General features: G+C 45.0%; 1 protein-coding gene across 1 annotated transcript in view; it reads right to left on the reverse strand.

Moving 5' to 3' along the window:
* The window catches only part of cp (ceruloplasmin), a gene marked incomplete at its 5' end in the record, with an annotated part of 22,317 nt that extends 9,011 nt beyond the window's left edge, over positions 1–13,306 (reverse strand). The window contains 14 exons of the mRNA XM_079505426.1: positions 212–424; positions 2,439–2,589; positions 3,355–3,569; positions 4,892–4,936; positions 5,070–5,210; positions 5,825–5,964; positions 6,679–6,817; positions 8,104–8,266; positions 8,488–8,579; positions 9,088–9,261; positions 10,211–10,423; positions 10,764–10,835; positions 11,579–11,823; positions 13,143–13,306. Of these exons, the coding sequence (XP_079361552.1) occupies positions 212–424; positions 2,439–2,589; positions 3,355–3,569; positions 4,892–4,936; positions 5,070–5,210; positions 5,825–5,964; positions 6,679–6,817; positions 8,104–8,266; positions 8,488–8,579; positions 9,088–9,261; positions 10,211–10,423; positions 10,764–10,835; positions 11,579–11,823; positions 13,143–13,306 (2,167 nt within the window). The remainder of the gene's footprint in view (positions 1–211; positions 425–2,438; positions 2,590–3,354; positions 3,570–4,891; positions 4,937–5,069; positions 5,211–5,824; positions 5,965–6,678; positions 6,818–8,103; positions 8,267–8,487; positions 8,580–9,087; positions 9,262–10,210; positions 10,424–10,763; positions 10,836–11,578; positions 11,824–13,142) is intronic.
* Positions 13,307–13,665: the final 359 nt, after the last annotated feature.

Here is a 13,665-nt window from a genome sequence, read left to right on the forward strand (position 1 = left end):
TCATACACCGATGGCGGCAGAAACCATGCAAGGCACTAGCCAGCACATCGGGAGCAATTTGGGGTTCAGTGTCTTGCTCAAGGACACTTCGACACTAACTCTGGGGGAGCCCAGGTTCGAACAGGCAACCTTGCGGTTACCATCCAGCCACTCTACCCCTGAGCCACCGCCGCCGCTGTGCACACGTGCAATGCATACGCTATGTACCCACCCATGCTGTCAGGCTCCATTGTGACAGTGTGGGATATGTGTGGGAACACACTGATGGTGTCGCGTCTGGTCTGGCGGTAGAGGAACCGGTTTCCATGGAAATAGAGACTGTGGATATCGGCCTCCGAGCCCAGTCCTGATAGGTGCCACGTTACCGTGTCCCCCTTGCACATGGTCAGCCCTTGAAGGTTCCTGTACACAAAGCCATTGATGGCTGAGAGAGAGAGAGAGAGTGCTTTTAGGGTTAGGGCTCAACTTTGACCTTGCACTGTGACCTTGACCTTTTTAATAATCTTAATCGTCATTACATCATTGTAATAATACTCTAATAATAATCAATCAACAATAATCAATAGTGCAGTTCCAGAACCTACACCAAAGTCATGCCGTTTGATCCAAATCTGATCAGTCCGATAAATGCGAAATACAGACAGACTCCCAACGATTACATAATAACAAATAATATAATATAATTATATAAGGGAATCACTCATACGCCGAAGGTTCTACTGTAGGAATATGACTAGTGCTAAATGACACTTAGCCAGTCAGCATTTATTAATAACTTGATATAATTCACACGAGCATTTTCCCCTGTTCAACTCTTATTTTGAAGAGCCTAAAACCCAGACTGGATGTTATGATCTTATGTTCGGCTGCGTGACGAATCGACGATGCTTGATCGCTCCCTGTCTACCATCCGGACTGCTAAAACATAATGGGGGAGGATCACATCTCTGGGCCGTGGAATAAACCTTGTTTTGAACAGAAATGCCATCTGGGACAAGGAATAGGAGATACAGGTGATTGAAAGAAACAGATAGAATGGGTCTGTATGTGCACGGCGATCAAGATGGCGCGATCAAGTGTTATTGACAACACCAGCTAGCAACCCGATGCTAATTAGTAGCATTACGACTTGATCAATCAAAAGCACTATAAAAGACCAATTGCCGTACATCAACGGCAATGGCGGGGAGCGTAACATGTATTAGTTGCCATTAATTCCCGTAGATCAACGCCAATGACGGTTGGTGTGTTAAAATGTGTTAACACACCAATGTGTATTTCCTAAAGAATAATGCACACTCAAACAAGGTAGCTTCATAACCTTAGAGTATATATTAATAGAGACGGCACCGGATTTCTCCTCCCATCCACTTGCATTAAGTTGCTCAAAAGCGCATGAGGCGATTTCACTCCTCCTTCCGGGTAGGAACAGAGTGCATTCTGCGATGGATTGGGCCAAACACATGCGCTGGCCGTTGACTATCATTGCGCGCGTTCACGTATGAAACAGCGTTTCGCAATGATAGTCAACGGACCAGCTCTGGCCCAGCGCTGCAATATCAAATTCGGCCACTATGTCCATTTCGCCTCAGGGTTTCCTCCGGGTGCCGTCTCTATTAATATATACTCTAAGTTCATAACGTGTTCACAACTTACTTCCTTTTTGTTCTTCATCATGACATCATCAATGCAACACACCTTTACTCATTAGGGCCCCCTATAGTCTACCTCAGTCCATACCACAGTATATCACAAAATGTACAATCGAGAGGTTGTTTTAATAAATAAAACATAATTTTAACCAATGTGTATGGTAGGTTATGTTAATACAATATAACTAAATCATCTGCATCACTGCATGGAGGTGGTTTCACTATAGACCCTGGTGCATAAGAACACCTACTGGTTGATAGCAGGACTGTCTGAAGTGTATAAGTGCAATATTTCCCCTTGACAAGAAGTCATTATGTTGTGTAAGTCAAGAGCCGTAAAAAAAATGATCTCTTGTGCTGTAGACCTGGGTTCCAATCCCAAGCCAAATTCCAATAAATGCCTCTTACTTCAGCGTGGCTGCTATTACGGTGAAATTGGTCAATAATGTGACCATCTTGTGGACTTCACATAAGGTGAATTGAGATATGGCAATATGTCATACAGTCTGTTGTCTGTTAATTCACAAACAGACCAACAGCAGTGATTTAGGTTTGGACATTGATGTCATGGTACGTAAGTCCACAAGATGGTCACATATTTCGGCAGGTCACCAATTTTACAGTAACACAGCAGTTAGGACAGTGGACGGAGGAGGTGAGGAGGCAGACATTTTAGTATTAGAATTTGTATAGGTATTGACTGATCAGGGCGATAGAAGCGCATTATGTGCGTGTGGCCGTGCACATGCGTGGGATCGTGGGTGCGTGCGTGTGTCACCTCCTCACCATGCATCATATTACTCTTTTTAAAGCCCTCATCCCCCTTGTTAACGGTAGCAGGAGCCGTGGCAAAGTTCTTGATGTTTTCGTCCAGATACCAGCTAAGGTTCTCATCAAACACTGTGGCCAGGAGATTGAACTCCTTATTGTAGTTCTTCTGTTGAAGGAAAGAAAGAGAGGGAGTGGGGAGAGAGAGAGACAAAAGTGAGGGAGAGGGAGAGAGAGAGAGAGAGAGAGAGAGAGAGAGAGAGAGAGAGAGAGAGAGAGAGAGAGAGAGAGAGAGAGAGAGAGAGAGAGAGAGAGATTAACAAGCATGCACAGAGCCACAGACCTTTACATTGATACCCTCATGCGTTGACCTGACGAAGATGTTATAGTTACATCGAAACCTCTCTGTTTTACATGCACCCTGACAAAGGGACTGCCATTGTTTTTTTTTTTTTTTTTAATTTTTTGTCTTGTCATGTGAAAGCAGGGAATCATAGCTTCAAAACGACATATTGGTTGTTCAGTTTGACCCACCAGTTTTGGAGATATGGCTTATACAGTAATGTCTTGCAGAAAACAGCGAGTTGAGAAAACAGGCTTATTTACATGTCGATTTCAGCTCTGACACTTATTTCAGACATGCTCTAGTATGTGAAGAGTCTGCCTCTAACTCATAAAAAAAAAAAAAAAAAAGGTTTTCTCCTGGATTTGCGCGATGGCAGGCTCTCATTCAAATCGGGTCACAAATGAAGGATATAACTGTCTGCTCCAGTGCCTTCCTTTTCACCTTATACTGTACCAGTCCTGTTCCTGAGATGCACCGGACCAGCCTAAAATAGGCTTGAGGTGCAGTGGAACCCCCTTGTCCTCGTGCCTAGTTTGTGTCTAAACTGGATTCAGCTGAGAATTCATTCAAGAGTCTCCCGGCTCTCACCTGCACTCCTTTCTTTAGAGCTTTGGGTCTACAGACCAGCAGAGGTCCCACCAGGCCAGAGTTGGTGTCCTTGACAGCGTCAACTGCAGAGTAGTAGAGATAGCTCAGGCAGTCGGCCTCCCCTTCCACTGGCCCAGCACCCAGTGGCACCACCCACTCATAGGTGTGCTTGGTGCCAGGTCGGACCAGAGAAGCCGGAGGAGGAGTCACCAGTCCTAGAAAGAGGGGGTGGGGGAGTTACTTTTTAATCGCTTTTGTTGACTATGTATTTGTGAAAACTGTTAGAAACCGAAGAACAGTAAGAATATGGACTGTACATACTGTACATTTTATGTACTCTGGATCTGTGAGGTGTGTGCCGATGAAGACCATAGAGATAATTTATAAAACCAGGATTATGTACTGTACATAATAGTACATTGCACAGTACGGTATCAGTCTGGTGTCTGTTCCCTACACTGCTGTGTTCCAGAATAAAGTAATCATAGGTCAAGTGTTTATAGAATGAAATTGCTTTTCATTAACTAAAGTCATTTTGAGTTGTTGTGCATAATGAACTATGATGTAATTACATTGTAAAAACCAGACAATGCTGCAAATTGCATTTCGATGTTATAGCAGCCTGTTCACCCACAATGAACTAATTGTGTTGACGTAGATCAGTCGACAGCTGGCCTACAAGAGAAACAACAAGGGCCCTAATGGATATTGTCCTGAGAAGTTCAACACCAACACGTTCTGCTGTGAGTGAAGTAAACTATATTATTTAATTTACCACTTGTCATGTTTTATAGGTGTGCACCAGGTTTGGTGCATTTGTTGTTACGAGTTTATGTTACGATTGCTGTCATATCTACAGTACATCTATCTGTTTTGTAACTACAGTAGCATCTGTTATTATTCGCTGTCTATTATGTATACTTTATATTGCATGCATCTGGCTGCTTTAATATATTCAGTAGTATCTGGTCAACATATTCGCTGTCCATTGTGCACACAGGAGATATGATTCAATTCATTACGTTAGTGCTGGTAGGGTTTCATGCTCTAATATATTCTTCGTCGCCTACTAGCTCAACCTTGTTCTGTAGACAGTCTGCAGGCCTGTTTATGAGTCTTGTAGCTCTAATGTGGTTGTTTTATTTTTTTCTGGGCTGGTGCCGACCACAAGCAGAAAACAAAACCATGTGACAAGATATTAGAAGTGGGCAATTTGATATGGAGTGAGAATGGTCATTAGGACATTATAAAGCTTTATTTCATTGCTTTGTCACCGGCCTCGCCAACTCCAACTGTTTCCAAAATGTGTGTACACATGGGTCAGAGATTATAGAGGTGCACAGTGCACACAAGCTCACTTTTTTCATGAATTGAGTGAGAAAGTGGCTTGCATCTTTCATAGCATTGTGTGTTAGTTAGTTGATGCCCTGCTTAGCTCAGCTTCTCTCTAGAACTCATTAGTGTTTGCTCTAAATAGATGATTTAATATGCAACACCCATATCTTTTATAATTAACAATCAATATTTTTCAACTCACTTGGTTCTCTCCTCAGCTCACGCAGTTTCTTATCGGTGTGGGACTCTGTGAAGGGGAGAGAGAGAGAAAGAAAGAAAGAAAGTGTAAAATAAGTGTGTGTGCATGCTCCCGCGTGTGCGTACGTGTATGTGCGTTCGTGTGTGTGCGCGCATGTATGTGTGTGTGTGCGCGCGCTAACCCTCTAGTTCATTGTGATACAGGGTTCCATCCTGCTCTATGCTGTATTGTACACCGTGTGGCTGCATGCTGTAGGGCTGGTGGGCCTTGTTCATAAACACCACCCTGATGGTGTCCTGCTCTTCAGCACGGATCACTGGACCTACACACACCAACACACGCACACACGCACGCACGCACGCACGCACGCACGCACGCACGCACGCACGCACGCACGCACGCACGCACGCACGCACACACACACACACACACACACACACACACACACACACACACACACACACACACACACACACACACACACACACACACGCACACACACACACACACACACACACACAGAGTCACAGATAGAAAGACAGACAGATATTGGTAAAGAGACAGAGAAACAGGGCAATGGTTCACTGGAGGTAGACAAGTCTTAAGTGTTACAGATGCACACAAGCACTGTCACCCATACAAACACACACACACATGAACACGCGCACGAACACACGCACGCACGCACGTATGCACGCATACACAGACACACACACGCAGGACATCAACTTTTACATTTCAAGGCCTCCCCTCAACTATGACAGTACAAATACAAATGTATATACTGTCAGAGTTACAGACTTGTAAGGGTCTATTTAGACTCCCCTAAAGGAACCACGAGAGTCCCAGGAATCCACATTGAGAACCATTGCTGTGTACATGGTGGATACAATTGCCTAACAAAATGGAGGATCTTCTAAATGAGGCCTACATTACCCAGAATTCCAAGGTGTAGTTCCTCTGGGCTGCGGAGCAGCTTAGTGCTGAAGGTGTTGTCGAGGTATTCCACGTAGCAAACTTTCTTATAGCGACTTCCTATGCGGTCACGACCTTTGGTTACGAATTCAGCTGCTTCACTACACATACGCACATGCACACGCAGACACACACACACACACACACACACACACACACACACACACACACACACACACACACACACACACACACACACACACACACACACACACACACACACACACACACACACACACACAGTCATCTCCAGTTCACACATGGAGCAAAGCATTCAATATTGTATTTGTCATCTACTACTCCTATGATTGACAATAGTTTGGTGCTCCTCTCTAAATCCAACATCATTCGATCATTACTGTACTGTCCTTCTATAATGACTATGCTGCTCTCCTCCCTTGTTGTATGTACAGTAACTATGCATGTCTCTGTATACTATACTGTATGTTCGTATTTGATGGCCATATGTTGGTTCTTGTGTTTAGTGTCTCTGTGCCTATCAGTCTGTTATTATGGTAGATCATGGTTTAGAAAAGATTAGTGCTGGGGGGTGCCCGCTGGCCTAGCGGTCTAGGTGCATACCACATATCGGCTCTAATGCTGCCTGACAGGGTGTTGCGGGTTTCAATCCCGTTCCCGACAACCTTTGCTGCGTGTAACTCCCCTGTTATGTCACTCCACTATCTGTGTGTGCACCTGCGTGCGTGCGTGTGTGCGTGCGTGCGTGCGTGCGTGCGTGCGTGCGTGCGTGCGTGCGTGCGTGCGTGCGTGCGTGCGTGCGTGCGTGCGTGCGTGCGTGTGCATGCGTTGCATACCCATCCGTAGGTAGAGTAGGGGCGTAGTCCCAGACAGTTTCCTCAGCAGCAATGAAGTACTGTCTAGTCTCACCGTTTGGGCGGGGCTTATGGACGTTAGGGAAACACTTCTTGATCTCAAATATGGCCTGCATGCCAGCTGTAGAAGACCACACCAATTAAAAAATGTTATTATCGATAATCGATTATTTTATTATAATCCATTCCATTGATTAGTGTGATAAACGGATGCCCCCGTATGTATAATGCTTGTAGTACTGTACAGAAAGGCTGGGTTCAACGATAACGACACATGATGCCCAAAATAGCGATGCCAGGTTGAAAGTGGTTAATAATAAACCTATGGTGCAGTCTTGCAGACGAGAAAACGCACATCTATAACACGTGTCACATGTCACATGCAGATGGATGGGCATGGGTTGAGACTCAGCATTGATCTGAAATCAGATGAATCTGCAAAAACTATATCGAGTTGGGGTGGCTCAGGGGTAGAGTAGCCGGATGGGAACCACAAGGTTGCCAGTTCGAACCCGGGCTCCCCCAGAGTTAGTGTCGAAGTGTCCTTGAGCAAGACACTGAACTCAGAATTGCTCCTGATGTGCTGTTTGGTGCCTTGCATCATGGTTTCCGCCGCCATGGGTGAATGTAATGCACAATGTATGTAAAGGTGCATGAATGTGTGTATGAATGGGTGAATGTAATGCACAATCTATGAAAAGCGCCTTGGATAAAGGCGCTATATAAACACACCATTTACCATATATAAACACACCATTTAGAGTTGGGGGATGAAACAACTTTAATGTTGTGGTTAAAGCTCTGTAGATAGCTTTAAAGCACAGGTCAAGACCTATTTCTTCACACTTGCTTTTAGTTGATATTTTAATTCTGTGTTGTTATTCGTGTCCTCACTGTTTTGCCTTATTCACTGCCTGTTTTGAGCGGTGTCAATGACTGGCCGTGTCTGTCTGTCTGTCCGTCCGTCCGTCCGTCCGTCCGTCCGTCCGTCCGTCCGTCCGTCCGTCCGTCCGTCCGTCTGTTTGTTTGGTGGTGTTGTTGAGCCTGCCAGTTCACACAGGTGTGATTTTGCTATAATTTTAATGTAGTTTTATGCTTGTGCTTTTCTTTTTTCTTTATTGCGCTGTAAAGCACTTTGAGCTACATTGGTACAAAGGTGCTAATAAAGTTGTATTATTATAACGTCTATTATTAAATGTGATGTAATTGGTCTGCTCTTTTTCCCTGCTGTACACAACCTCTTCACCGACAATAGCAGATCTACAAGCTCACAACAACACGTCAATAAAACAATAACGTCCCTATATCACACAAAGATTTAGTCCCCCTCCCTGCAGTATCTCTGGGCCTGAGGACCCCTTAGGGGTCCCTGGCCTGACCCGGTCGTTCACAGTGTACATTACATACCCTTTAGGTGGTCGTTCACAGTGCACGTCAGCAGCCAGTGACCAGGGTTGTCAGCTACCATCTCTACGGTGCTGGTGGAGGCGGGGAAGAGGCTGACCGTGTCCGTGTGATGGTTCAGGTTGGTCAGGATCTGACCGTGGAAGTGGATCGAGTGTATGTCCACCTGTCGATCACATTAGAAACATTATAACGTTAAGTCTTTGTCTAAAGCAGTGGTTCCCTATACTATATATTATAGTTTCTGGGTCCCGAATTACATGCTCATGCGTTGTGAGCGTGTGGATCAGATATTTCAACTGGTCCATTTGGTCACCCTCGCATGGTACATGAACACTGAGGACGTTACATAATGATATAACATCCTTTCACGTCATCATCCGTTACCTCGTTGCCCATGCCAATCAGGTGCCAGTGGATCTTGTTTCCCTGGCACATGCTCAGTCCAGGAAGGTTACCGTACAGAAACCCATTTACACCTGCAAAACAGACACAAGCTTAATGTATGGATCCAGGACTACATAGAACAACAGATAATTTAACTCAGAGAACCAACAAATTGTTCACTCTCTGAGTTACAGATTTTGTGCGTGTGTGTGTGCGTGTGTGTGTGCGTGCGTGCGTGCGTGCGTGCGTGCGTGCGTGCGTGCGTGCGTGCGTCTGTCAGAGTAGCCCTGCCAGCTCATGCATCAAGCCTAATATCTCCCCAGGCCAAGTGACAGCCCGGACGTTTGAATCCTTGGCGTCACATTGGTGAAATTACCTGGACCTGCCCAAAGGTGGTGCTGAATGTAATCTAATACAGTGATTCTTAACGTGTGCGCTGGGGACCACTTTGGGGCTGTGAGGGTTTTGCAAGTGGGTCCCCAAATAAATGGCAAAACACTACCATTTTAATGATAATATAACATGTAATATTGGGGGGGGGGGGAATCCCCTTTGACTGCAGCAGTAGAAATGTGGTTTCCTGGGTGGTTCATGACTCACCGTGCATTTTGTTGCTCTCCTGAAAGTCCTCGGATGCCTTCAGGTTTGGGGCGGGGGTGGTGATGAAGCTCTTAATGTTCTCATCGAGGTACCAACTCAGATTCTCGTCGGACACCATGAACAACAGAGCATACAGGTAATCTCCTGATCTGTCTCCATGAACGTCCAGAGTTCCTGCACAGGAGAGGAGCAGTCAACTTGCATTCTTGTAGCCTACTCTATATCATTGACATTAATTACTTGCGCAAGCAGAGCGCGCAAGTAATGTGGTTTATCCGGCGCTTCGATGCGTATGCCGTGGTATTGAGTTTGAGAGTAACGTAATGAAGATATGTACCAATGCCGGGGTATAACTGGCTCTCGATGGTGACGTAATAAAGATATGTTTCAGTGTCGGGTGGATTAAAGGTAATGCCTCTATGTATACATGTATGTAATCTGAAACCTACCTTTATTACGTCACCATCGAAAGCCAGTTATATCCCGCCATTGATACATATCTTCACTACGTCACACAATCAATACCACGGCATACTCATAAAACAGTCCACAGGCAAGAAAACCCCAGACCACAGAAAATATACTGATGTTAAAACTTATAATAATAAGGAAACAAAACGATCGATTTAACCAGTGACAGTATGTTTTGCTGTGAGGTTAATGAGGATCTAACACTGTGTGTGTGTGTGTGTGTGTGTGTGTGTGTGTGTGTGTGTGTGTGTGTGTGTGTGTGTGTGTGTGTGTGTGTGTGTGTGTGTGTGTGTGTGTGTGTGTGTGTGTGTGTGTCTTCTGAATCAAGGGCTAAGTGTATTATCGTTCATTATTGGATTATGAATAATATTGATATTACACTGCATGTCTGAATCGTGTTATTCTATAGTATTCACACTTGATTCACGGCTTAGTCAGTAATTTTGCAACACTGGCAATGCAATTACTTTAAAGGCCAGTCCGCACCAATGCAACCCCTTGCAACATGCAACTACTTGCAACCATTATCCCCAATGGTAGTTTGCAAGGAGTTGCATTGGTGTGGACTGGCCTTGAAACTGGACAACTAGACAGAGTTGTGTCTAGTCGCATTGGTGCGGTCTGGACTGGTACAGACTAGAGCAGGCTTTACCTTTCTTACAGGTGATGAGTGGTCCTATGAGTCCTGAGGCGATATCTTTCGGGGCGTTCACATGGGAGTGGTAAAACCTGGTCAGACAGTTGCCGTCCTCCGCTGTGCCGCTGTGGGACTCGGTCAGGGTCCACTCGTATGTCACCATGCCGTTGGGGGCCACCGCGTCGTCATGCTTCTGATCTGGACCAGTCTCATCTGGATACTTGGCTCCTGGGAAGGAAGGCACGCACATACATACACACACACATAGGGTTAACCCAAAAAAACTTGGAAGGCTCTGTGTGTGTGTGTGTGTGTGTGTGTGTGTGTGTGTGTGTGTGTGTGTGTGCGTGCGTGCGTGCGTGCGTGCGTGCGTGCGTGCGTGCGTGCGTGCGTGCGTGCGTGCGTGCGTGCGTGCGTGCGAGCGTGCGTGCGTGCGTGCGTGCTAAAAACATTTCAAAATAGTGAAAATAGCAGATCTCACAATGTGTCACATCCCGACGAGTTGTGAGCTTGTGCGGTATATCGGCTAGTTGAGTCCATGGGGGTGGATGCTATGTTCTTCACCTACCTTCATTACTCTTGCTGTAGTTGAGTCCATGGGGGTGGATGCTATGTTCTTCACCTACCTTCATTACTCTTGCTGTAGTTGAGTCCATGGGGGTGGATGCTATGTTCTTCACCTACCTTCATTACTCTTGCTGTAGTTGAGTCCATGGGGGTGGATGCTATGTTCTTCACCTACCTTCATTACTCTTGCTGTAGTTGAGTCCATGGGGGTGGATGCTATGTTCTTCACCTACCTTCATTACTCTTGCTGTAGTTGAGTCCATGGGGGTGGATGCTATGTTCTTCACCTACCTTCATTACTCTTGCTGTAGTTGAGGCCATGGGGGTGGATGCTATGTTCTTCACCTACCTTCATTACTCTTGCTGTAGTTGAGTCCATGGAGGTGGATGCTATGTTCTTCACCTACCTTCATTACTCTTGCTGTAGTTGAGTCCATGGGGGTGGATGCTATGTTCTTCACCTACCTTCATTACTCTGGCTGTAGTTGAGTCCATGGGGGTGGATGCTATGTTCTTCACCTACCTTCATTACTCTTGCTGTAGTTGAGTCCATGGGGGTGGATGCTATGTTCTTCACCTACCTTCATTACTCTTGCTGTAGTTGAGTCCATGGAGGTGGATGCTATGTTCTTCACCTACCTTCATTACTCTTGCTGTAGTTGAGTCCATGGGGGTGGATGCTATGTTCTTCACCTACCTTCATTACTCTTGCTGTAGTTGAGTCCATGGGCGGGGTGGGTGCTATGTTCTTCACCTACCTTCATTACTCTTGCTGTAGTTTAGTCCATGGAGGTGGATGCTATGTTCTTCACCTACCTTCATTACTCTTGCTGTAGTTGAGTCCATGTGGGTGCATGCTGTAGGGGTGCGACGCTATGTTCTTCATGTGGACCACCAGCGTGTCTCCCTCCTCCAGGGTCAGCAGCGGTCCCAGGTAGCCCAGCCACTCTGGCTTTACCACCTCCGTCCTGAAGGAGGAGTCCGTGTACTGCTTGTACACAGCCTTCTTGTACTGGGAGCCAATACGCTGGGGACCACGGGCTAGGAAGACAGAGGCCTCTCTGCAGGGGGGGGGGGGGGGGGGGGGGGGGGGGAGAGAGCATGTAAGACTCACATCTGTATCATGTAAAGCACTGTTTTCCAAACACTCAGTGGGAAGTAAATTCGTGAATAAATAAATAAATCAATCAATCTACGAAATTCCATAAATTAGAAAACAAATGTTTAAGACGTAGTGAAAATAGCAGATCTACAAGCTCACAACACGTCGCTTCACGGCACACTGTGAACTGGTAGATCGGCTATTTTCACTAGTTTGAGTCCCGTGCAAACATCTAATTTCTCTTTTGGCTCACAGGCTAAAAGGTTTGGGAACCTCTGATGTAATTGGTTGATGTCCTGTCTAACAGCATTAAGTGTCAATAAACAGACTTGTATATTGTTGAATGTTTTGTTGAATGCATTTTGCAGGTAAAGCTGTGGAATATTTAATGCAATGCTGACTTTTAATTCTCCAGTAATCCACATGAGTGTACTATAGCCTATAATTAACATTGGTGGTGTACGTGTTAATAAACTTGTTTTTTCAGTGACCTACAGTACTGTATGGAGTGGTGCATCAGATAAGATAAGATAAGATACAGCATAAATGTATAGGCTTGTTTAATAGTTGATACGGCATTGAAGTGTTTTATGTAAGTAATCTTTTCATTGGATATCCCGGCTGTACAGTCGGCCCCAAAGTCCAGCGAGGTGGCCTTGAAAAGCCCGGCGAGGTTGCCCACCAGTCACCAGGCGTCTGTGTGTATTCCCTTCACTCACTTTGTCAAAGTCAAAATAAATGCTGCCCATCCCTGCCATCAAACATGTTGTTAATGTTAGATATTGTATGAATATGTTGTTTGATATTGTTGAAAACAAACCATTTGTTTTGTATCTTTTGTATTATAAAACGACTGTATAATTTTTTTTAAGATATTTAAACAAAACATATTTAAAACAAAGATTCTCAATAAATTAACTGCACACAACTGAATATCTGTTGACAACATTGTGCTTTTCTAAATAGGTAGGATGAATATAAATAGACACAGTAGACCGTATTCCTTGACAGTATGTTGAACGTATTAAGTATAACATTGACATAAATATGGTTGATGTATAATTAAAAGTATAGACATTCAACTGTGCAGCCATTGTTGAATAAGAGCAAACACTACTTTGTTATTTTGCTATGGCATAAATGATTGACTGTCACATACAGTCTAAACAGTATGTAGGTAGTCTGTGTTCATTCAAGGTGACATGTGACATAAAGTGACATGACCGTGTGTGTGTGTGTGTGTGTGTGTGTGTGTGTGTGTGTGTGTGCACCACATACTCATCCTGTGGCAGTGTGCGGTTCTGTATGAGGTTCATCCCAGACGGCGCATAGTTCCAGCTTACCTCCTCTATTCGGATAAAGTACTCTCGCCTTATCCCAGACACACACGCTGCTGTGGCACACAGCAGCCACAGCAGCCTCCAGCCTAGGACCTGATGCATGTCGAGAGGAAGATATAATGATGAAGATTAGAACGACAAATATGTAGCCTACTGTACAGGCAAACGATGGCCGTTTGTCTTCAGGGCCTGTAGAACTTCCCTCTCTGTTTTATAAAGCTCTTAGTTGACAGACAGCTGGGAACAACCAATCAGGACTAAGGGGTCACTTAAAAAAAGTCTCCAGGGTTTGAGTTACAGTCAAAAGTTTGGATTTACACAACAAGTGAAAACAACTGTCTTTGTTTGCCTTCCAAAAGGGGAAAGTCGAATTTAAAAGTGTATCTATTTTCAGACAATTATGAGCTGAGATTTGTGCCACATTATGGGAGCTGGCATCTTATTGTACTGCCATTTCACCT

This window comes from Electrona antarctica (genome assembly GCF_951216825.1).
Source record: "Electrona antarctica genome assembly, chromosome: 7".
NCBI classification, from domain to species: domain Eukaryota; kingdom Metazoa; phylum Chordata; class Actinopteri; order Myctophiformes; family Myctophidae; genus Electrona; species Electrona antarctica.